General features: G+C 43.5%; 4 protein-coding genes and 1 long non-coding RNA gene across 8 annotated transcripts; 2 read left to right on the plus strand and 3 right to left on the minus strand.

Moving 5' to 3' along the window:
* Positions 1–28: 28 nt before the first annotated feature.
* LOC125989095 (uncharacterized) lies at positions 29–2,289 on the minus strand. The gene is made up of 2 exons (XR_007488598.2): positions 2,139–2,289; positions 29–2,032 (listed from the first exon to the last, which is right to left on the minus strand). It is a non-coding gene; the product is annotated as an uncharacterized lncRNA (long non-coding RNA).
* On the plus strand, positions 786–5,358 carry cables2a (Cdk5 and Abl enzyme substrate 2a). Of its 2 annotated transcripts, XM_049755082.2 has the most exons (9): positions 788–1,478; positions 2,198–2,290; positions 3,489–3,566; positions 3,701–3,797; positions 3,987–4,155; positions 4,430–4,527; positions 4,627–4,733; positions 4,811–5,015; positions 5,133–5,358. In XM_049755082.2, exons 1-9 carry the CDS (start codon positions 988–990, stop codon positions 5,271–5,273), a joined length of 1,479 nt encoding a protein of 492 aa, XP_049611039.1. In that variant the 5' UTR covers positions 788–987; the 3' UTR covers positions 5,274–5,358. The 2 variants fall into 2 exon arrangements, with proteins under 2 accessions (XP_049611040.1, XP_049611039.1); XM_049755083.2 differs by lacking the exon at positions 3,489–3,566 and having other exon boundaries at positions 786–1,478.
* Positions 5,359–6,405: 1,047 nt separating this feature from the next.
* LOC125989082 (DDB1- and CUL4-associated factor 1) lies at positions 6,406–16,976 on the minus strand. Of its 2 annotated transcripts, none has more exons than XM_049755071.1 (25): positions 16,894–16,976; positions 16,062–16,179; positions 15,915–15,991; positions 15,752–15,825; positions 15,156–15,269; positions 14,609–14,746; positions 13,909–14,502; positions 13,726–13,827; positions 13,483–13,641; positions 13,105–13,284; positions 12,795–13,004; positions 12,552–12,721; positions 12,347–12,471; positions 12,043–12,275; positions 10,768–11,807; positions 10,501–10,699; positions 10,343–10,425; positions 9,073–9,157; positions 8,755–8,988; positions 8,535–8,628; positions 8,355–8,459; positions 8,201–8,274; positions 8,033–8,128; positions 7,561–7,810; positions 6,406–7,393 (listed from the first exon to the last, which is right to left on the minus strand). In XM_049755071.1, the coding sequence occupies exons 2-25, from the start codon at positions 16,172–16,174 to the stop codon at positions 7,338–7,340; spliced, it is 4,605 nt and encodes a 1,534-aa protein (XP_049611028.1). In that variant the 5' UTR covers positions 16,175–16,179; positions 16,894–16,976; the 3' UTR covers positions 6,406–7,337. The 2 variants fall into 2 exon arrangements, with proteins under 2 accessions (XP_049611028.1, XP_049611027.1); XM_049755070.1 differs by having other exon boundaries at positions 16,775–16,961.
* A 36-nt stretch (positions 16,977–17,012) lies between these two features.
* Positions 17,013–21,560, minus strand: ssuh2rs1 (ssu-2 homolog, related sequence 1). Of its 2 annotated transcripts, XM_068649879.1 has the most exons (14): positions 21,315–21,560; positions 21,202–21,242; positions 21,035–21,099; positions 20,442–20,546; positions 19,616–19,691; positions 19,393–19,522; positions 19,246–19,306; positions 18,981–19,102; positions 18,825–18,887; positions 18,659–18,741; positions 18,488–18,580; positions 18,291–18,396; positions 17,700–17,807; positions 17,013–17,584 (listed from the first exon to the last, which is right to left on the minus strand). In XM_068649879.1, exons 2-14 carry the CDS (start codon positions 21,222–21,224, stop codon positions 17,444–17,446), a joined length of 1,176 nt encoding a protein of 391 aa, XP_068505980.1. In that variant the 5' UTR covers positions 21,225–21,242; positions 21,315–21,560; the 3' UTR covers positions 17,013–17,443. The 2 variants fall into 2 exon arrangements, with proteins under 2 accessions (XP_068505980.1, XP_049611044.1); XM_049755087.2 differs by lacking the exons at positions 21,035–21,099; positions 21,202–21,242; positions 21,315–21,560 and adding an exon at positions 20,773–20,993.
* A 520-nt stretch (positions 21,561–22,080) lies between these two features.
* rpl32 (ribosomal protein L32) lies at positions 22,081–23,576 on the plus strand. The gene is made up of 4 exons (XM_049755091.1): positions 22,081–22,241; positions 22,791–22,891; positions 22,971–23,152; positions 23,413–23,576. Exons 2-4 carry the CDS (start codon positions 22,796–22,798, stop codon positions 23,540–23,542), a joined length of 408 nt encoding a protein of 135 aa, XP_049611048.1. The 5' UTR covers positions 22,081–22,241; positions 22,791–22,795; the 3' UTR covers positions 23,543–23,576.
* Positions 23,577–23,747: the final 171 nt, after the last annotated feature.

Below are 23,747 nucleotides of genomic sequence, written 5' to 3' on the forward strand. Positions count from 1 at the left end.
GAAAACACTACATTACACTAAATCCTACTAAATAAATTATAGTACATTACCGGGTCGTTGATGATAGTTGACTTAAACTTCATTTTTTGTTTGCATGACTGGACACACCAGCAGAAGCCACAATAAAGTAATCAACATGCAGAAATTGTTGAATTATTGACATGATATTTAATTGTTCACGCTAGAACAGTATGAGTACTCACTTTTGAGTACCCACTGATGAGTACTTAGTTTCAGGGGCATCAAAATTGAAATATTTTTCTCGTTTGAAAACAGTTTTTGGGGGGATTCCTGGAACGTTATGGCAGATAAACAGATTATTTGGGTCATTTGTTATGCGGGTGAACTGATAACAGAACAAATTTGAATATTTGTCCTGATTTCTGGTGGAGGTACTCGGACCAATCACGAGGCAACCTTGCGCTTGGGGGCGGGATATGCGCTGTGACGCAATCAAGAAAGCCGGGGAAACGAACAAACCAAATATGGAAGAAAAAAAATGTAGCGACACCAGTAGGATGTATGGACGTTGCAATTAATTATGTTCTCGCAGAATTATCCACAGATTGCTTTTTTAAATAAAAACAGCAAGAGGCGCTTTGCTCATTTTTAGCTTTTAAAGATTCCTGTGCCGATATTATCACCAGTTGTCGTGATTGGTCAAAACAAACTTTGGTAGGCGTGCACAAATTGCCGTATGAACCAATCGGCTCGAAATATTGTCCTGGTTGCTCCGCCTTTCCAGAGCAGATCACACTTGAGATCAATACCGTCTACTCCTTTGAGTGATTCACGTATTAATCGGACTCTGCCAGGTTCGATAATAACATCATTAGGCTAAAACCGCTCCAAGGCTACACAACCTATTAATAACGACAATAAAAATGACATACGCATGATCCAATCATCAACATCTGTGGTACCGCCCACTCCTCCGTCACCTTCCCTACTAGCTACCAATAGCCCTTAGTAAGGTTTCGAAGTAGAATGGCATCAGCTCTATGTAGTCTTCAGTCAATCGGCAGCAGCAGTAGTAAACCGGCCAAAACGCACCGAGAGCAACGAAGGAGATCCAGAGATTCCAAAAGGAGACAGGCCGCTGTGTTGTTTCTCAGTAATATCTCACTGGACGGACGGCCTCAGTGTCGGTTGAACAATGATAATCAAGCTGCTCGAAAAGCCGCCGAGGAGCCCCCGTGGATCCCGCAGTCAGACAGCCAAGGGCCGGTGTCTCAAGTGGCGGAGCCCGCCCCGTCCGCCGGTAGCTCTTCGTCCAGTTTTCCTGGAATCTTCAGTCCTTCGGTCAAGTCTGCCGGAGCCAACGAGGTGTTCTTGGAGGGTGGCGGTACAGCCGAGAGCCCGGACACCCCGCTGTCCCCCTCGACCAGCGTTTGTCAACAGCCCAGCGTCTCCCGTGGTCGTTCAACCCCCGCAGTGAGCCCTCTGCCCACCGGTCAATCTAAGGATTCACGACCCAGGTTGGTTCCTTCGCCACGGCCCTGTAGCATTTCCTGGTTGCGTGCTGAAAACGGCATTTAGTTCTTCGGACACTTTTTTTTTCTAAGTCACGGATAAATGAAACGTAGCTGCTTCTGCAGCCCTTCTGTCAGAGGTGGCAAACTACTCACACTCAGTGTTCATGTACAAATACAGATACTTTTGTGAAAAAACGACTGGTTAAAGTTATTTAATTGCAATTATCAGTGGCTGATGACGGTGAATAAGGAAATTCTCCTCTTTCCCGAGCTCGACGAACTCCTTGAAATCCTGTTTGAGAGTACAAAGTACAGACATGTTAGCAAAGTAGACATACAGCATCAGGTACTTGTGAGAAACCCAATTGCACCGAACTCAGTGAAATAAAATAAAGAAAGACGAGGAGGACGATCAATTCTGTTTGCACACCATTACCTGCGACAAGTAAGTTCTTACCTGTGCTAAGGAGTAAGAACTCCTGCGCGGCATGCAGGAAGGCTTTTTATTAAACACGCCCACTTGAGGAACACAGGTGTCTTCTCTCAGCACTTAGAGTCTAATTGAAAATAATAAATACAATTAATATAAACCCACATTTTTATCCGTTTTCAAATGCAAGAAGAAAAAGTTTGTCAGTCAAGTAAATGCTTAAGTACGCATACTTCATTAATTCCCACCACTGCTTTGTGTTGATCTTCAACCCATACGGATGATCTCCCAGGTTGAGGAATGTCTCCGGTTCTCCTGGACCCAAGGTGCCAAAGAAGGTCCATTTCATCAAGACCATGAGGCAGTATGACACCAGGGGATGCAGGTGAGTCCCGAACATTCGCAGTACCCTCCAAAAGTATTGGAACGGCACGGTCCTTTGTTTTTGTTGTAGGGCCAACGATTTGGGAAAATAATCTCATTGTATTTTTCCCCCTAAAAGTTGTGATTGTGATCAATATACGAGTATTGTTTTTTTAATGTCCTTTTCAATTATTTTTCCCCCAACTAACAAGTAATCAATCCAACTTTATTACAATAATAAAATAAGATGTATTATAGACGAACGCAAGGTTTAAACTTACTAAATACTTCAACAAAAAGTGTTGTCACCATGACAACAAAATACTTTTGGAAGGGACTGTACATACAATTCAGAGCGGCAACATTTCAACATCAGTCCAGCCTACAGCTGTTTGAAAATTTCCTTTTGGCATTCCCGTCTTGTCACCCACCGTCATTTTTCCCATATGCTGCTTCTCTGAGTAAATGCTGCAAGGGAAGAAGACGGGCGCTGCTTCAGTGAGCCTAAGCACCCTCAGATGTTTTACAAGAGCCTAAAGGAGTTCAGCAAGTGCACGTTGCACCCCGTTTCAACAGTAACTTGACCCCCGGCGGCTATGAGGCTTTCCTGAAATATCTCATCACAACTTATGGCTTCGTAAATTACTCGGCAGCCATATTGTTTTGCTTTGATTATTTTTACCATTGCCACTATATCACCTCATCTTCATATGGTGTGTGTTTTTTCCTGATGCCGTGTGCTAAGAGATTGATGGAGCAAGGCAGCCTATGTTGATGGCACTCGGCAGGCCTGTCACGCTCGTGTTGAGGGAAAGTTGTCGGGCAAGCTTTTCCAGAATTGAGAATGTTCCATGGGTTGTTGTGGTTTTTTTTTTTTTTTTTGGGTCTTCCATCAGGCAGCATTGAAGTGTGGTCTGAATTTCAAATGGTGTAGACTAGGGAGGATTTAGATTTGTTGAGCCCAATTTGGGTTCTATTGGTTGTCCCAATGAGAATTCTCCAAAATTGGATAGATTCAGATTCAGCATAAATCTGCTACAATTTAAAATGACTCAAGTGAACCCTGATTCCACCGAGCCCATGTGACTCCCGGAGCTTGAAATTGATTGACACAATACTTAACGATGAAAAGTGTATCGTGCACATGACTCCTAATTGATTCTAGTCAAGTCAGTACAAATCAAATATTCAGTAGTGCCTGTACTTGCTGTGCCCCGCAGGATCATGCTGATTTGTGCCAGGCGGTCGTTATATGCTGCTTTCTCAGTGCTGCCCTATGGTGAAATTGCTCAGCTCAGGTACACGTGAAAGCACACCGCCATGTATCCATCCATCCATCCATTCATCCCGTTGCCACCGCCTCCTTTTTTTTTTGGTCATCGTCTACACGCCGAGCTCGCGATATGACACGCATGTGATTCACTGTAAACAGCGATGCTAAGCTGGAGGCGCCAAGAAGACACTCCTCCGTGGCGGCGGCTGACCTGCTTCCTTCGCTGGAGGGTGTGGAGATGACCGCGTGTGATAAAGTAAGTGGAACGTCACACGTGACCAGACACGTGGCAGTTTAGTCAGATCAATTCGAGTGATTGTTACTGCTATAATCAACACTTTTTATTTCTTAAATGCATAAAGCAAGAACTTAACTTATTTAGAAACGAATCTATGATTTCTCTTTACAGTCCTTAACAATGTACTTTGCCCTTCTTCCTGTTTAGACTGTTTCATATGCTCAGTTTCTCTATCCAACCAATGCCTTGGTGAGAGAGAAGAGCGGCGGTGCACCAGAAAACTGCGCAGCTCCGACCCAGCCAGCACGTTCCCAAGGCAACGGGCCAAGGAGTTTTACCCTTACCCGCCTTAATAGCGCTGTGGCACAAGAACCAAGTATGTACCAGAGCACATGATCATATCCAATGCAAGAGCATATAACGGAAGGCCGATGCCAATATTTGAACGGAAAAAATACTATTGTGTGAAAAATTGTAGCAAAAAGGCCACAATATCACAACTCATCATGGAGTCAAGAAATAATTAAAACACTGCAATTGTGAAGGCTCCATGTATGTAGGAATCATTATTTGGAAGTGCTTCTCGTGGATGCTCGCTCTTGCCGTTCAACAAGCTGCAGATGTTACAGGTTTTTCCCATTTCATCTCAGATACGGAAGAGGTGGCCGAGTACGACCCCAACCTGCTCAGTGACCCTCAGTGGCCCTGTGGGAGACACAAGAGGGTTCTGATATTCGCATCCTACGTGGTGAGGGTTGTTGACAAACTGTGGAGTTGGTTTTGCTCTCAGGCTCCCACCACATCATTATTTCACTATCGATCGATCGGGCTATTTTTCACTCGGCAGACGACAGTTATGGAGTACGTCAAACCGTCAGAGCTGAAGAAGGACATGAACGAGATCTTCAAGGAGAAGTTCCCTCACATTCTGCTGACCCTCAGCAAGATCAGAAGGTAGAAACGTGTGCTTCAAACCTCTCCACCATTCTCTACGCTGCATTGAAAAACAAAAAACTTTTCCTTTGCGTCAGCCTGAAGAGAGAGATGCGGGCCGTGAGCGAGGAGTGCGGCCTCCAGCCGGTCACCACAGCGATGGCGTTTGTTTATTTTGAGAAGCTGGTGCTGCAGGGGCGCCTCAACAAGCCCAACAGGAAACTAGTGGCAGCCGCATGCGTGCTGCTGGCTGCAAAGATCAGCAGTGACCTGAGGAAGAACGAAGTCAAACAGCTCATTGACGTGAGTACACTCCAGCAGTACCTGAACGCTAATTTATTTACCTTGTGAGGAAAAGCGGTTCAGGTTCGTGGATGGATGGAGAAGCACCCAATCACATCCCTTGCTTTATTCCAACAGAAACTAGAGGAGCGTTTCCGCATCAACAGACGGGAGTTGGTTCCTCTGGAGTTCCCCGTGCTAGTTGCCTTGGAATTGGGCCTCTACCTGCCCGACAGCAAGGTGATGCCGCATTACCGGCGATTGGTGAAGCAGGGATAGCTCGACGCCCGAGACTTACTTTATGACTAGCACGCATGTGTGCATTGTTTGGATTTGTCGTGGTTCAACTATATGGTTTGTCAAACTGGGAAGCCTTTTGTGTGTTTATTCCTTGATCAGCATTTTAAGGTGTACTTGTACACTACTACTAGTGCCATCTTTTGCCCAGTGGCTCCATGGACCTTAAGTAGATATCAAAGATGTGGAAGAAATGTTTCCACAGGCTTGTGGATTTTGCACCTGAATGACCTAAATAGCATTTGTCACTTGTGTTTTTAAACATGCCTTTTAAACCCACTGTGACATTTAGTAGTTTGAACTTTTTGACTAGACATTGAACTGTAGATTGTGGCATGTAACAACTGTGTGGCACTCTTCAATGTATTTCATGGCAGCTCTCTGTAATGTTGTTTACTTTGTGTGTGCGTGTGTGTTGTGCACAAAGCCCCAGTGTGTATCTCTGGCACGTTTGATTTCTCAGGAATTTTGCTTTGTGGTGTGTGTGTTGTTGTCAGATGTGGATGTGCAATCATTAAAGTGCCTCCGACTCCAGTGTGCTGTAAGTGATGTTTCAGTCCAAGCAAATGTTTGTGGTGTGAGACCTCTTAAAAAAAAACTGTCTCAACTACGAAATATGTCACTGAATGTAAAAGAAAATCAGTCCCGTGTAAAACGTTTTGTATTGTGTAAATCAGGGGTGTCAAACTCCAGTCCTCGGGGGGCTGCGTTCCAATATGTTTTTCAAGTTACCCTCGTTAAACACACCTGAGTGAAAAGATCAGGTCATTTTCACGTTCTGCAAGAGCCTAACTTTTCACACAGGTGCACTTAACGAGGGAATCTTGGGAAAACATGTTGGAACGCGGCCCCCGAGGACTGGAGTGTGACTCCCCTGGTGTAAATGATTAAAATATATTTAAATGCAGTTTGTTTTGTGTAGTTCTTATTGTAATTACTTCATGGTTATAATCAATAAAAGATTATTTTGCACATTGATCCTCTAATCTGCACTCTTTATTTTCTAAAAATATTTCTAGAAGCACTTTTTTTCTTGTTAATCTGTGTGTACATGTGATGGAAACCTCAAATTCCCTCAGTGTGAAATTTTTACAATATTTAAGCAGTTGCAAAATGTAATTCTTAAGTTTTATTTATAAGAAAAATACTTTTAGATACATACAAGCTGTACATTAAACGTCTCAAGAAAATCTTTCTTGTGGGAAAAAAAAGCTGATAAAATGAACAGAAATAATCACTTAGAAAAAACAATTAAGTCTTTGACCGAAGTGGCTTTATAAAATTGAGCCGGCACTCAATGCTTGAATCTGCCTAGAAATAAACTTCAAATCAAAAATAGATGTTATTTTCATCACCAGATATTTATACTTTTTTGTCCAGTTCAATCTTCTCTCATCATTTCTTAGCAAAAGCACATCGGTCTTTATCCAAAACCTTACTGGGCGCAGGAAGGAACACAGCTGTCCAAGTATGAGAGTGCACGTAAGAATTGCACAGGAAGCATTTTGGCAGTTTTGTTACTTTCAGGCATTTCAGGCAATCAATTCAACTGATCAGTCTTAAAAGCAAGAGGCCATGCGATAGAATAGCAACTGCTCTCATCTTTGCATTCATTTAGCAACCTAAATCCAAAACTAAAGTACATTTGTGATGACTATTCCACTCGATGGTTACAACTCTACACTTATGGATGCATTGCACTCTTAGAAACACAACTTCACCCATAGAATGTAGCCCATCTCCGTGTCACCAAATTGCTGCATATGTGAGGTCTTTATTAAACAGAAATATTTTTTTAAAAGGTTTGTGAATAAAATATAAAATGTTCTAAATGCACACACATACCTGCTGGTTCCCTCCACATCAAGCCTGCCTATAAAACTATAATCACATACAATCGTGGTGTTCTGAGTTATTTCTGGGCGTCATACTCTCCCGCTGCGTCTGCTGATCCGGCTCTCGTTCTCGCCTCTTCGTCCATGGCTCGCGTCTACGGCGCAGAGGGCTTGACTTGCTGTCCGGTTAGTCAGGGCTGCTCACTGGCGCTCACTCATTCAAGGACAGAATGATGTCATCCTCAAGGTCGGAGTTGTCGGAGCTGTCTGTTGGTGAGAGAAATGGGGGGGGGGGGGGGGGGGGGGGGAACTTAAGTGGCTGTCAGAGACGGTAAGCAAGTGCAGATTCCTCTCGGCGATTAAAGTACTTAGCCAGATCGTTGTTTGAATTTTTTTGCATCACCCAACATTTGAAACCTCATGATAAAATGTACCATTGTCCACATCCAGCTCCGCATCATCATTGTCCGAGTCGTCATCATTATCGTCGTCGTCGTCCCCTGCATCCAAGTCCTCCTCGAGGAGGCGAGCCACTTCGTCATCGGAGGGAGAGAACTCATCATTCCCGTCGTCATCATCATCTCCGCCATTTTCGTTCTCAAGCTCTGCGATAAGGCGATCCGTATCGACGTCGTCATCGGAGTCGTCATCATCGTCGTCGTCTTCCTCCTGATCGTCATCCTCCTGGGGCACACACGATCACGTACGATATTCGTATAGTTACCGCCATAGTACAAGTTGTGTGTACTGTATTTTCTAATGAGCGGGGCTGTAGCGCCATCTTGTGGCATGTTAGGGCTTTACAAAAAAGGGTACAAAAAACATCAAACTGGTATATTTGTAATTTGCCCAAAAAAACAACAACAATCAATTAATAGTATCACTGAAAATAATAGTAATAAACACCTGATCCTCCTCTTCCTCCTCCTGTTCCTCTGCCAGTCTTTGTCGGCCAACTTCATAAAGCCGGCAGACTGTGTCCGTGTTAATGGAGTCTTGGTTCTATTGAATAAAAACACCAACTGTTTGTATGTATCAAGCAGCATGTCGAAAATGCAATTTTAGCCAGCTTACTTCGATCACAGCAAGGTAGCAGTCTTTCGAGTCTGTGCACAGATCAAAGATATTCTTCTTGACATCAATGGTGGCTTGGGAGGAACACAACAAACATGTCAGACTCGCTCAGTAACCTGCCATACGTGATATAAATTGAAATGTGACTCCATACCGATGGGTTTGTAGTCTGTGGCGTTGAAAGTCCGGACGGATGAACCAAAAGGACTTTTCATCTGCATCTCCATCATGTCGTCCTCATCGTCAGCCTGTAATATTGCTGCAGACATGCGAGGGGTTCCTGTCAAAAATGCATCCTCATGCAGAGAGAGAGCAACTCTCCTACTTTATTCACCTCCATAAATAACGGTGCCATTGTTGTTGAAGACCGTGTTGCACTGGTCCAGAGCAGGAACTGTGTGAAGCAGGTGGAAGGTTCGCAGATCCCACTGGAAAACTCACATTAAGGAGCACGACATTCTTTTTCACTTGAAACAAACTGTAATGACATAAATGTATTCATCCAACTGCTCTATAAGATAAAAAAAAAAAATCTGAGCGCTTTCCAAGGATACTATTTCCGTGTTAATGATGACCTCGAGGCCATTGGGGTGGAACACGCCACTGATGTTCATGTTGAACTTGTCAAACTTGTGGATGGCCTGAGCCGAGCGCACATCCCACAGCACGCCGTCGTTGAGTACCAGGTCATCTGTGGGGTTGAAGGTGGCACAGTTCCTCTTGTAGTTATTCGCCAGGTCAGGGTTGTTTAGAGTCAGGGTCACTTGGCATGTCTGGGTGTCATAAATCTAAAAAAAAAAAAAGAGACGCATTTTCTATCAGCATCTCCCCTGATATTCCATCTAATCCTATTTAAACAGCAGCACACATACATGCGCTAGATGCTCCTCAGTCCCAATGACACGATCTTGTGACAGCTTGCTGAACTCCACATAATGGTCACCCAGAAACGAATGTCTGCAGACAACAGAGGTGGAACATTTCATTTGTCAGAAGGGAATGCCAAGCTTGTCACAGCTTGTCGCTGAGCTCAGGTTCAATCAGCAGAGTTGCCAAGGTTACACTACGTGGATGAGTGAAGTCGGATATTCGGTGTGCTGTGTGAAGCTAAGCCCGCGGGCCTTGAGCTGTCGACAAGTACATCACCTTTTGAACGAGCCCTGTTTTGATAGCATGAAATACCAACAAGGTGAAGCCTGAGATTAAAAAAACAAAAGGGGGGGGGGGCTGTTTGGTTTGCAATGTAGGCGATTAAGATCATATAGCTGTAAATTTAATAGAATTAATTAAATCGGTACTTGGTAAATGTTTCTGTCAGTATTCTTTGTTGTTTTCTGTAATATTATTGCAATATAACTGAGAATTTAGGCCATGTGCTTCGTCTATAGCACCAAGATGATATTTATTGTCTCAATTGAATAAGATTCAACATAAAATCTGTAATCTTTTGGTTGATCGGATTCATTCTCATACAAAGGTAAAAAGGGGATTTAAAAATAAATAAATAAATTCATTTAGTGGTTTTGCCGGTGGGGAAAGCAGAAAAACTGAGGAAGTTACAATTTTCGGTCTCTGCTGACAGTTGAAGGTGCTACTATAAACACTGTTTGAGCTAAAAATCTCAAGAAAGAAGCAAACGGAGGCCTCAAAATATACATTAGTTTTATTTTATTTAATTTTGACTTTTGTTTTTTTTAATTTAGTTATTTTTAATTAGATTTTATAACAGGGTTGTTAGTTATTCCATTTTTTCCAAAATGCTTTTTAGTTTTTTCTTTATTAATTTAAATATGATGTTTTAAAAATACACAGAGTGTTTCTAGAGTCCAAGATTACCAAAAAAATATTGTGAAATTAAGTAAACTACAATTACGTAAACGACTGTTTGAACTTCCTTTTTCCGTATGGACAAAGAGCAACACCAAAATAAATACATTTAAAATGAACCCTGAAAGTTAACGTATGATATGAAATGACAAAGATGAAAACTAAGAAAATTTTTGCTATAGTTTCGATTGGTTTTCTCTTTTTAAAAGCACTTGTTTTTATTTCATCGCATAAATTAGTTATTTTGCTAGCTTTTATTAATTCTAATATCCTTGATGCATTTGATCCAATTAACTTTTGAGGGAAACAACTTACTTCATTATGAACACCGACTTCATCCCCCACAGTGCAGACGTTGGGTAATTCCAGGAGGCAGATGTTAAAATTAAGGAGCCGTCCTAAAAACAAAAAATGTGACGCTTAGGACAGCAACGCTTAAATCACATCGAAACGTGCTCGCCTCATCTTCTTACCCGAGAGGGCTCGAGGTGAGTGATGGCTGAACTGTGACAGCTGTAGCTGGCCTCCTCCTGGCCCGTGAACACATTGTAGAGTTTCAATTGTCCCGTGCAAGTTCCAAGCATCAGGAAGCGTTCACGGGCTGAGAAGGCACAACAAGTGAAGCCACTCTGATCTTCATCAGCTTCCCGGAAAACGGAAATTGGACGGAACCTGGCGAAAGCAAAGCATAATGTCAATAAATACAAAAAGTAAACTTCAAGGCGGCTTTGCACGGCAACCTGCTGAAGATGAGGTGTCTGTCAAAGCATCCTCCATCCACTCCTCCGTATTTGGGATATATGACCCTCCTCGTGTGTCGCGACGTAAAGTTGAGAGGTGCCTGCCGTCTCTGTTTGGGCTCAGGGCACTGATGAGGGGTGAAGAGAGAAAAGGGCGGGCAGGTGGCCACTGGGTTTTTACAGCGCGCGTGCTGTTCCCGTAGATACTCTGTGATGATGCCGTCCAAAGCGGGGGGAGAGGGCATGTGCCTGTCAAACTGCTTCTTCATCGCCGGCGTCTGGCTGAAGGCGCCGTGATCGGACTTCTGCCTCAGCACTCGAGGTTTCTTGCAGCCGCTCGCGCCGCACCACGCGTGCCGCTCGCGGGAGAAAACGATGCGGCCGATCAGAGGGGAGCTGTTGCCGCAGTGTGGCGTCGACGGCAAGGCGGCCGCGGCGGGTTGCGATGTGGAGGGGCGCGCCTGTAAATGGCCGGCCGACGGGGTGGATGAATGAGACGGGTGGCTGGCGAGTCTCGAGCCGACGCCATTGGTCAGCCGCGGGGTGCGAGGTAGGCTGGCGATGGGGGCGTTCGGGGGAGTGACGGAGACAAAAGGCGAATGAGACACGCACGCCATCGGGAGCTCGGCCTCCTTGGTGAGGGCAGCGGCTGTGTCGTGAAGGCCTTTGGCTACCAAGTGGTTCCTAATGAGCAGCAGCAGCTCTTTCTGCGGGAAGGTGATTCTGGACTGGGCCACCACGCTGGCTCTCTGCAGCCACGCCAAGGATACGTCGGTGCCGATCAGCAACGGTTTCCCGGATATTCTTTCCATGAGCTCCGCCGCGAACTTGCAGAACTTGACGTGCTCGCTGCGTTTGTCCTGGAGCACGGGCTCCTTCATGAGCTGCTGGATGTGCCCGCTGCTGAACAGAGGCAGCTTGCTGATGATTTGCCTGACAGAAGTAGAGCGAGACAGACCGACCAAGGCCTTGCAGGCTAGAGCTCGGATCTGATCCGCATCCGTAATAGGCATCTTCACCGTCAGCAGGGACAGCAGCACCTACGGAATTGTGTAGTAAAAAAGTAAGTAGGGCTGGAGTGATCAAATTGAATTGATATCGCAATGTAGTAGAATGCAATTTTGAAATCACAAAGCCTGCAATTTGGAAAAGAAACATTTTAATTGCGTGCTTGTTTTGAATACACACCATGTAATTCTGTTATATGTTTAAGTTGTCAGTTCATTCAACTTCAATGCAATGCATCAAATGATTGATGCTTGGAAAAGAAATTACCTTAATGCCATTGTTGGACTGCACTACATTCCACATCTTTGTGAGCACATTCTCGCTGGCTTTGGTCATGTGAGGAAGGCGACGACGCGGAGTGCCCGCGATAAACTTCCCGATGCTGGACATGCGTTTGTCGGGAGCGCACACGCAGTTAAGGACAACCTGCAGGGCAGACTTCTGGATCTCGGCATCGTTCAACACTTCTCCCTCTGCCACTGCCAGGACAATGTTCATTCCTGCAAGGAAAAAAAACAAAACCGTAACCATACGAACGGTATGACATGACGAGCTGACTTTGCAAACATACCTGCGCTAGAAATAGTAGACCCGCTCTCATCGACGACAGCGACAGTCTCGGACAGCAGCATTTGAGTCTTTGGTACAACAGTGAGAATACTCAGGGTGTCAAGTGCATAACGCACAGTGTCGCTCCTGGAGAAAAAAAAAAAAACGTCACGCTTAGAACGCAACTCACTTTGTGTAGCAAACAAAATAGCTTTCATCCTCCACACCTGCCATAGTAGGTCCTCCAGTCACATGCGATGGAAATGAGTTGCAGGAGGAGTTGGACACAAGAGAGTTTGTGGAAGACCTCCGCTGGTTCCCAATATAAACGAAGAGGGCCGTGCTCGATGAGGAATTCCATCATTTCCACGACCTGCTCGCGGCTGTAACTGACCGCCTGTGAACAGAGCAGAGGACTGATGAGCACCGTGGAACGTCTCCACTGGCCACAACACCCTATCAGCAAGTACCTTGTAGTAGGGCTGCGAATGAATTGGAGCGCCTCCTTCTGTGCGCTGCAGGGACTGCTTCACCTGCTCCACCTTGATGGCCAGATGAGCCTCAAAGTACCTGCGCAGCGCCATGCATGTGTGCTTTGCTGTCTGCCTGCTGGAGAAAATGTCGTCGTCACTCAGCAACGCCCCCTGGTCATCAGGGTTTAGGATTTCCAATGTGCTAATCTGGAAGACAACGGAAGTATGCAATCAGCATTAGGGTCAGTAATGTGGATTTGTTGTTATGTTTGCACGGCTAACGCGCAGCTCGCACGCTTGCTCCTACCAGATTGACGAGACGTCGCAAGCCGTCCTGTTTGTCGAAGAGCTCCAGCACGGCGCGGAAAGCAAAGGAAATGGAGAAGAACATGGTGGCGTGGCAACAGCCCGATGCATGCGAGCATTCCAGCAGCCACAGTGTGTAGCCAACCACATCTGACAGGACCGAGGGGGGCAGCATACACACCTAGAGGGAAATAGTAGCCACACCGATGACAGCTTCAGACAAAATATCTGGCTTCAAAGCATATTTATAAATTCTATTATTTGAACAGAAGCTTTTTATATCCACGGTATAGACAAACATACACTATATACCCAAAGCATGTTCATCGCTAATGTAAAGGGTTTAGTTTTATTTCATGTTGTCGGTTTTTAAATATACCCTTTCCATGGCATCCTGGTTATAGGCAAGGTAGTAGAGGCACAGGGACACTCCAGTGGCAGCCATAGAAGGCCTTGGGATTTCCAGCAACTTCTGAACTCCTCCGTGCGCCACAAACTCTGCAGCAAACTTCTTGTGAAGCAGAAGAGAAGCCAAGTACTGCGAGAGAAAAGCCAAATAAAATGAATGTTTCGATGGAGTTTTGAGTGCGCTTCACGTTGAAATAAAACTCCAGGACTTCACCTTGAGCGCCTCAAATGTGAGCTGCACATCGTTGGTCTGCTTTAGATCAATATAATGCAACAGCAGCTCACGGGCACCCATTTGCATAAACACGGCCAACAGCTGAAGGTGGGAGAGAAAATAATGAAATCAAAATACTAATGAAGGAATCATTATTGCCAGAAACATGACAACAAAACCAACCTCCTGATATTCTCCCAGAGGAGTGAGATATTGCAAAATGAGTCTCTGCTCGATCTCTGGCGTCAGCGGGTATAAACGGTAACTGTTGCCAATCACCCAAGGGCTCATCTCAGACCAGCTGCTGTTGGAAAGCTCGCTTATATTCCTTTCTGCTTCTGGCAAGGAGAAATTGGACTTGTGCTTTGCGGACCTGCCGCTTTCTTTCTCTGCTTTTCTTTTGAGGTAACTACTCCCATCAGAGGTGCCTAGATGCAGAGGTGACCCGGAGGCTGATATGGGCTTCATCATTGTTTTAACGCCCGAGGTGGCGCAGTTGTTGGCCTTGCGAGGGGCGCTGGGATGAAACGGAAGCTCGTTCTCCGGCTCCAAGGCGGAAAGATTCAATTCGCCATCCTCTCCTGGTTCCGGTCCTTCCGTTTCAGCCCCGTTTTGGCCGAGCGAGAAGCGCTTCTCAAAGCCTCCATCGACAGTCTCCTCATCCAAAGGCAGCAAAGGTACACTTGGAGTTTTCCTGGGACTGGGACGTTTGATTTCTCTTTTTGTCTCCGCATCTTTATCTTGAAGCTCACGTAAGCGATGGAGCATCAAAGGCACCTGTTAACGGAGAAAATTAAAACTGACAGTAAGTTCTGGATGAGAGAAGAATTTGCTGATCATTTAGTTTAGACACATCGTGTCTGGGAAAACCAGAGAGGCTGACCAAAACAGAGTTCTCTTCTCGGTAGTTGGCTGCTATGTCCTGGTTCTCCATGGCACCTGCCAACAAGCCTGTGGCATAGATTCTGAGCGGCTGCTCTGCTTCCTGAGCCCACTTGAACAATTTTTCAACAATTCCCTCCTGAAAAACAAAGCGAGCAAATCAGCAAGTTACAATCAAGTCAGTATTCAGCTCTGATAGTCCTGATTGTTTATTAAGTCACACTCGGTGCGACATCTCAGATCATGTCTTAGCTACGTAATAGAGGTAATAAATGATTATTGATCATTTAGTGAGTTGATACTATATAAAGGAAAACAGTAGGGAAGTGGAGCTTGCTTGCAAGCTGGACTCTTGACTCTACAAACAAAGTCTTTGTGGAAAACAGCTGGTGGAGATATTGACTGACAAAGTTCACAATCCACACTTTGTGATGACCTCGCATCAAATAAACTATTTCCATAGTATTCAGGTGCTTGGACCGATTTGAGCCTTTTAATGACTGGCAGCAGCTATTGTGAGTGTTGAATGTTATATTTAAGACAAATACCTTTTCCTGAAAAACCACCGCTGTCTCCAGGCCAGGCATGATGTTCTGAAGCAGACGACAAGCTTCTGCATTGAGGGCAAATTCTCTGCTGGTCATCACATAACTATTCACCAACTATGGGGGAGAATAAATGATGTCAAGCACTTTCAAGTTCACTTTACTTGTATCACATATTTTAGCGATGGGACAGGACTCTGTGTTCAGTACGCTCATTTTGCACGGACGCTGTGTATGCACACCAGTAGTACATTTGCCCACTAACAGTTGTAACTTATCACTTGAGAATGCTTTTAAACACTCCTCTCATGATATTTAGGATTAGCGCAAGAGAATAAACCTTACAATAGAAGAATGTATTGCTGAACAATTGCAGATCTTTTATGTGGCCAGATATGTGAAATTTGATCACATAATAAATTAGCTACACTATTCAGTAAAATGACATTATGCAGTCTTTACTGACAAGCAAAATAAGAGACTTTAAAGGGAGAGGGGAGGAAAGTCTCTCTGTAGACAAAACATGTACTGAACCCAATAAGTGAGGTCTCTGTACCGTCCCACCTCTAAAATACACCCACCATTCTAACTATCCTTACTGTGTTCATGAAGTCATCATTCTTAAACAGGATCTTGAGTAAATGCCCTAATGAACATTCTGGATCAGCTCTCCCTAGTGGAAAAGAAGGATGAGAGCCAACATGAGTAAGTATTACTGTCTATGACCAAACTCCAAAAGTATTTCTGCTTTCTTGATCGTACCAGGATGTCGGTCATCAAAGGGGTCTGGGTCTGCTTTATGGTACTCTTCAGTCTCCTTCTCAACAAGCTCGGAGATTCTGAAATTTTGAACATAATTTATGCCCAATGAAAGCAGATGGAATGAAATGATAAGTCTTAACTACTTACTTGGTGAGGATGTTAACTAGCTCCTGTGTGCTGCCTTGCTGTTCCCTCTCCCATTGTTCCAGTAGAGCAGTCAGCTCTGCCTTGGAGTCCACACTGGCAGATGCTGACGCCATAACTCCTATGAGGAATGACAGGAAAGTCGGCATTCATTTCAAAACCTGTACCCTCACTATTAAAATCCGACTGATGTGTAACAGCTAGTAAGTTGTGGCTTACAATCAAAGAACCTAGAAAAGCAGAACTTTAACTCAATCAGCCGGAACATACTTGATAAATATAGGACAAAAGACAAACTCTCTGTTTGCAGGTGCAGCAGTCTCCAGGGACTACAACTGTCAAGACTGCAGGAATGATCAAAAACAACCAAACAGCAAGGAAGTACATGAAAGCAGTCAGTCTGATTGCAGGCAGCACCACGTTATACATTTTTTCGCACTCAGATGATGTAAACAACATGCGTCCTTTGAGTCGCTGCGCCTTGGCTAAACAAACAAGCTAACTGGAGTCGGACTACTCATGACGATGTAATCGTGCTCACTTTAAAACCCACAGTTGCATATTCTTCTGACGTGTATACCCGTCCCGTATAAAGTAAAACACTTTCGGAATATCGGAGACCGCTCCGTTTATTACAACCAATGTTGGCATTAGCCATGTGCTAGCGGCATCGCAGGTAAACCTGGGTATTTAGCTAGCTAACATGCTAACTTCACCTCAATGTTCCGTTCAGTTCCTCAGTTTTGTCAGAAGTTTTCAAGACCTAATTATGTCGATACGGATCCAGACCCGACTGCCGTAAGTAAACGGTACACGGGGAATTTCACAGCCAAACCTTAAATTGTATAATGTGGCTTTTTTGTTGTTGGTTTACTGTCATTATGGCGAACACGTTCTCGACGTCATCGCAACTGCGACAGTCCATTTATTATGACGACAGCACACGAAGGAAAATATTAGAAAATACAATTTATTCGAATTTTTCAATGAATACAGGTTGTACGAATATTTATGCAAAAGCATAAGCAGTCTTTAATAATTATACAAAACATTTGAAGTGAAAAATATACATTTGTTTGAAATATTGTGACAGAAATCATACAGAAAAATAAAAAAGTAAACTAAATTCAATCTACAATGCATTTAAGGGATATATGGTTTCGTGTGTAGCATGAATTTTTGTCATGATTTTTTAGGTACTGTATAGTGCCGTACAGTAAATACATAAAACATACAATAACAATTATTTAATCTTTGATGTGAGCGAAAAATATGGTCACGCTGGAATCTGCAGTTTCATCGCTATCTAACAGGTAGCAGGGTGATTGTTCGTATTGATTATGATTTCATTATTGTTGAGAGAGTAGGCACATCGGCTTCTGCAGCTACATTACAGTGCAGCAACAGGTGGCCGGGTAGTTGTCTGTACTGACTTTAAATTCATTTCCATAGACAAAGTAAACGTAGGTTTTCCCTTTCCATGAGTAGGTCACCTTGGTGACAGGAATCAGTTCGATAGTTTGAAGCTGGACAAACAGAAGAGTAGGCAAGTTATCCAAAACAGCAGATATTTAAAATGGTTAAATAATGTTTTACTACATTATATTCAGCTACAGATGAAGATATTGCACAATTATTTACCTGTTGAAGAATGCGCGAGGTCTGGGAAAACCTGCCCTGGTGTTCCTTGATTAAACGATGTGCGGCGCTTACCACAGCAGGGTCTGGGAATCCCGTCACTGGATATACCTGAACGAGATCATAAGAACTGAATCACATTTGGAAACTTGAATTCTGGACCAGTGTTAGCCTTCTGAAAGCACAACAGTGGTGGTGCAGCAGCTTCGGCCAGAAAAAAAAAAAAGACTTGATTTTGTTCCAACGTTGCAACCAACTCAAGAGGGCTTCACATAATGTTTAAATTTACAGAAGAAAAAAAGAAACTGATAGAAAGATCGAGGGTTACTCAGTTAGTCAAATGGTCTCCAGGAACATGAGTGCGCTGACCTTGACCCCATCAAGTACCTTTGGGAATAACTAGCAAAGTGACCTCTGACCTGATGGACACATAAATCCCAGATGCTTTTTCAGACCAGGAAGTTGTGGAAGATGTAGTTGACTAACAGTTCCTTTTCATTTCCTGCTGTTGTAATGGCCAGACCTCACAATATCGGTCTATAAACTGTACGACATATGAAGCACCAACTGTGAGAGAGAAAAAAAAAATCTTACCAAGTACTGAGAGTCCCTGAAAAGCTCCTTGCCAGACACTTTGCTAAGGTTATCCAATTTAAGTCCACTGCATTGCTCCACAACATAGGCATCAGAGTTGTTGGTCCTGAAATATATAATATATATATATATATAACTTTGCTTGATTGCTATTACTTAGCGCCTTATTAAAAGTCTAACGGTAAAGGAATCAGCACCATTTTATCGTGAGGTTGATATAGACTAAAAGCTGCTGTTTTCCCTGACACGTAGGGCATTGTCTGAATCCTTGCCCCTGGCAGCCGTGGCAGCTGCAAAAGAGTGGAGTGAAACATTGTCAGTTTAAGAGATTATAAGACATATTTTGGAAAGAAAAAGTTTCGACGTACTTTTCCCGCCCTCTTCCAAAACAATGATTGCATCGCTCATTTCCGTGGCGGAAACCAGCTCCATTGCACACCCAACATATTTTCTGTCAGAAAAGAAAGAAATCCAGCGATTGGACACTATTACTGAAGGTCACTTCCACCAATGTGACTTGTAATTATGACTTACATTGCCCGCACCGGTACAGTCTTTGCAAGGTGCCCGCCCCGCTCCCACGCAAACATGACAGCACTGTTGATAAATTGATTCACATTAGGGGGAAAAAAAAAAAAAACAGCAGGTCTTGTTGGAACTTGATTAGCATGACATGAGGTAATTATGAACCTTCATAGATGAAGTGTAGGGAACTTTGATGATCTGTTGACTGTCTTTAAAATAACTGGGGGCTGTAGCAGGAATATCCCAGGGACCTGGAGGAGGTTGGGCGTATGCATCCACTGGCTGGCCTGATCCAAAGAAAATAACATTGCAGAGGGAAGATAACTGTATTGATGCTACTTTAAATAGCTGACAGAGCAGAGCAGAGCTAAACAGATAGGCAACAATATTTTCAATAAGCAACTGTTAAAGCTAAACAAGTGTGACGTACCAATATATGGTTCGTGACTCCACTCAGTGGATCTCGATTCAGTGAAAGTTTCCAGCCGGTACTAAAAAAAAAACAAAAATTAAGATCATACTCTGAAATTGCATGGTCAAATTCAACTGTATTTTTTTTTCTTGGTCTTCCTTTTACCCTATATGTATTGAAAGCCTCCATGTTGGTGATCACTCCATCTTTGACTGGTGCTGAACTATAACAACACTTGCTGGAGACCCACAGTCCAAAAGCCTCCCGCGCTGTAGTCTCATTTATTGATGGAATACTGTGAGCAGACATGACATGCACAGATTCCGTATTAGCTTAGCTGCACACGCCCTTGCTTTGTGTTAGACTAGAGAAAACGTTTGAGCATTACTTCCATTGTGGTTGTTCAGGTCCTGGTTGAGGCTGTGGAGTCGGTTGCGTTGGCATCGGAGGAGGCAGAAATCCACCTACAACCAGGATGGGGAATTAGGATAGTTTTCGTACGTATTGCACCACATGGCTGTATTGTGAAACAGGGTCACATGAATTAAAAATAATGGAACTAAACTGCAATGAAAGACCATTTCCACTCACCATTTGTCTTAATAGTAATATTCTTGTGTTTGAAAAAAAAAAAAAAAAACTAATCATTACTGACGAACGCCCTGACAAGCTAAAGTGCGTCTTCAGAGCATAGAGCACCGGAGAAGACATGACCCGGAACAAAAATACAGAAAAGGGTGACGCAACAACATGTCATCAACAATAGCACAGTGCCCTCTAGTGGCTGGAAGTAACCCCTACAGTCGCTGCAGCAGCTCTATTTCTTTCGTTAAGCGCCAGATCGACTGCCTTAAACTTAAAAAAGAAATCATGTGCATTTCTTTTGTCCTTTGTTGTTGTAATGAGGGGTTGTATATAAAAGCTTCCTTTTCCCAGTGGTGTCCATCTTGATCTCATTAGGTCTCTTGTTTGTGTCAATTGTGCACCACTATTTGCCTGGCGGACAGACATGCGATCAACACACCACTCTTCTCGAAGCAAAAGAAGCCATTCTAAGAGGCAGAAAAATAAAATCGTGCATGGCTGGAGTGATGGACACAATGTTTGAAGATAGTTTGAGGAGCCTTTGATTTGACTCAAATAATACGACAGATAATATGAGGAGCTTTTGATGTGTAGGCTAGTCAGTTATGTGGCTACGGCTCAAAACTGACCTCCTCCGCCAGCCACAGTGCCTTCATAGCCGGGCATGTTGTCAAACATGTTGGCAGGTGGAGCGCTCGGCCCTTGAAAGTCAGGCGCGGGTGGGGCAAACAATGCTAGAGGAAAAAAAACAAAACCAGAGGAACCAGTTCAAGAAAACGCTCACATCTCCATTAAAGCAAAGTTTTCATATGATACACAAATGGGTAACACAAAAAAATATTTTAGTTACGACTGTTTGCGTAACACGAAATAACGAAGTTCCAGGTGAAGCTTTGTGAGGAACACGGTCCAACTTCCACGACGATGAAAACGTGAGTATGTGTGCGTATTGTGATTTACCTTGCCCCTCTCCGGTGTTATAATCCATTACAGATGTTTATAAACAAAACAAAATACTGAGTGGTAGTTGCGGAACTCAAAAGAAAGCCCTTGTAAAACACACCGCTGTTGTCATAGGACGCTAAACCCACAATGTGAACACATGGGTGACGTCAACGTATGTGTTGCACGGAAGTGTGCGATTACATATCTTCTTAAACGGACACACTCCCCGGTTGAGCAACGTTGTAAGGCCCCGTGAAAACACCATCATCGCGCATACCAGAAGGACCGCTGACGGCTGGGATGTAACCCGGATTGGCCACGCCGTAACTCGCTCTTCCGTCGCTGCATGGGTTGAATAGAAAACGAAAGTTAAGAGGAGGCCATAACGGAACGATCTGTCACGAGATGTGTTATTTTACAGAACAAAAACTTGCAAAAACTCACTTTATGATTGGCTTGTAGTCCATGTTGATGTGGTGGATGTTCTGTGAAAATGCAAAGAAGCTTTACAGGCGCCTTGCCACCAATATCATATGACCAAAAAACAAATCATTTACCTTTTTTTTTATCACGCGTCAGAAAACACAATGTCAGCTAAAAGTTTCCGTCTTGGTCTAAGAGTCCGATTGTAGTGGAGATTCAGAGGTCAACATTCACGAAGTGCTGTCGAACGTCGATTTCCCAGCATAGAGAGGCTTGGCAGTTGGCAGCCCCCTTTCCAGAAAAAAAGGGGTGTTCCGGAAGTGCGCAAACATCTGCTCTTTGGCCAGAAAAAAAGTGAGCATAGTATATTCTTATAAATCTGAAGGGTGTTGTTTGCAATGGTAACCAAAAGTAGCTGTAAGATAGGAAATAAGTGCATGAGATAGAGGAGAAGACTACATGGCCGAACCCCTTTAATCACAAGTCCTCGCACTATATCTCGCACTAAAAATTAGTTCTTCATTCTACTTGGCGATTCGGAGAGCCAGCTCGCTTCTTTCCTCCTAATCGCACATCAGGTGACCACCGTCCGTGCGGGTCATGCATGACCATCCAACGCATTTATTGTCAATCGGTGGTTTGCTGCCCTCTAGTGGTCTATGGCGGTATTACAGTTGGTCCGCGAAATTGGAAATGGAAAAACATTTCTAACAATAAAATTGATTTATTATTTAGACTTGATTTATTTTCCAGCTAATTTTGTCAATCGTTTACCCATCTAAATGATGTCAAATGTAGCTGAGATTCCCAAATTAGACATACAGATGCAAAAAAATAGTATGTACATCGGGCAAAATAAAACAATATTTATTTGTTTATGTAGTATAATACTAATATGAAGTGTTTTTAAATTGAGGAGGAAGTGTAAGTGAACGAGTAGGCGCTGTAAATTAACATCGGTTGCTGTGAACTACGGTTCCCATCAGCCTTTGCAACACTCCCGGAAGTCCTTTTCTTTCTTTCCGGTGTCGGCGAGGATCCTTTCGGAACTACATCGGCGGGTGAGTCGATGGAATCTGTCACAATCCACACAATTTGAGCCCCTTGATGCACCATATTAGTGCTTGTAATTTATTATTATCATTTGCTGTGCGTGCATCTAATAAGATTAACCATTATAAAACGATATTGATTGATGTTTTGCAGCGCGATGCGTCTGTGCTAAAGCTAATGCCCTGCCGCTAGACGTTCATGTCATGCCTTGTCAAGATTCAGGAGAGGCCTGATATTAGAAATTCTCCAGACAAGTACCTAAAACGCCAAAGGAGCTGTAGTTTCAGAATAATCCTCATTGTGCATTTAATTGGCTTGTAAAACCTCGAGTCTAGGTAGCTCCACGTCCACCTAAACACTAAAATGTTAGCTTAGCTAAGGGGATAGTCAACACGCCTGTAAAGCGGTGTCATTGGGGTTCAAAGTCATTTTAGTTGTTGAGTTTCGGGTTTCGATCTGCTAGCTGAATATCTAAATTAATCGTTTGAGTTTGGATCTTGCTATGACACCCCAAAAGATTTAGCATAACTCAAACGTTTGATGTTTTCTATTTTCAGTCACAATGCCAGCCCTCCGACCACTCAAGAAGCCCAAAATCGTCAAGAAGAGAACCAAGAAGTTCATTCGCCATCAATCAGACCGATATGTCAAGATTGCGGTAGGTTATGATGCCTAAATGTATGTTGTCAACATACTGCTGAGGATGCACATAACTGAAATTTCTTGTCACCATACAGAAAAACTGGCGCAAGCCCAGAGGTATTGACAACAGGGTCCGCAGGCGGTTCAAGGGGCAGATGCTGATGCCCAACATTGGTTATGGTAGCAACAAAAAGACAAAGTATATGCTCCCAACTGGCTTCAAGAAGTTCCTGGTGCGCAATGTCAAAGAACTGGAGGTTCTGATGATGAGTAACAAGTAAGTGACACATTGTATGTACTTAAGAGGTTTATTGATATTTTGAAATGCGTTTAAACTGTCTGGCTTTGCTTAAGCGTTGATTTATTAATGAGGTGAAGCATTCAGTCACACTAAATAGCCAATGCTTGGTTGAAATCATAATAGAATGATACAAACGTTAGTTGATGTTAGTCTTCTTAACGTGCTTTCATTTAGGAGACTTGAGCTAATGTGTTTTCTGCTGTTAAACACTTTTAACACACTTTATTCACCTTTAGGACTTACTGTGCGGAGATCGCCCACAACGTCTCGTCAAAGAACAGGAAGGTGATTGTGGAGAGGGCAGCTCAGCTGGCCATCAAGATCACCAACCCCAATGCCAGGCTCAGGAGTGAGGAGAATGAATAAAATGGATGTTCATAATAAATACTTTCAGAAAGAATCTTGCCCATGCATTTTTTGTTATGCTGTTCATTGGTTAATATAAAATGAAGGTTCGACAAGAAAATTGAGGGAAAACAAGTCAGTAAATATGCATTGGCTATAAAAAAAATATGGTTTGTGGTTCTTAATGAGAATAAAAAGTGCTAGTGGTCAATGGAAAGACCGTTTA

This window comes from Syngnathus scovelli, chromosome 2 (genome assembly GCF_024217435.2).
Source record: "Syngnathus scovelli strain Florida chromosome 2, RoL_Ssco_1.2, whole genome shotgun sequence".
Lineage (NCBI taxonomy): Eukaryota > Metazoa > Chordata > Actinopteri > Syngnathiformes > Syngnathidae > Syngnathus > Syngnathus scovelli.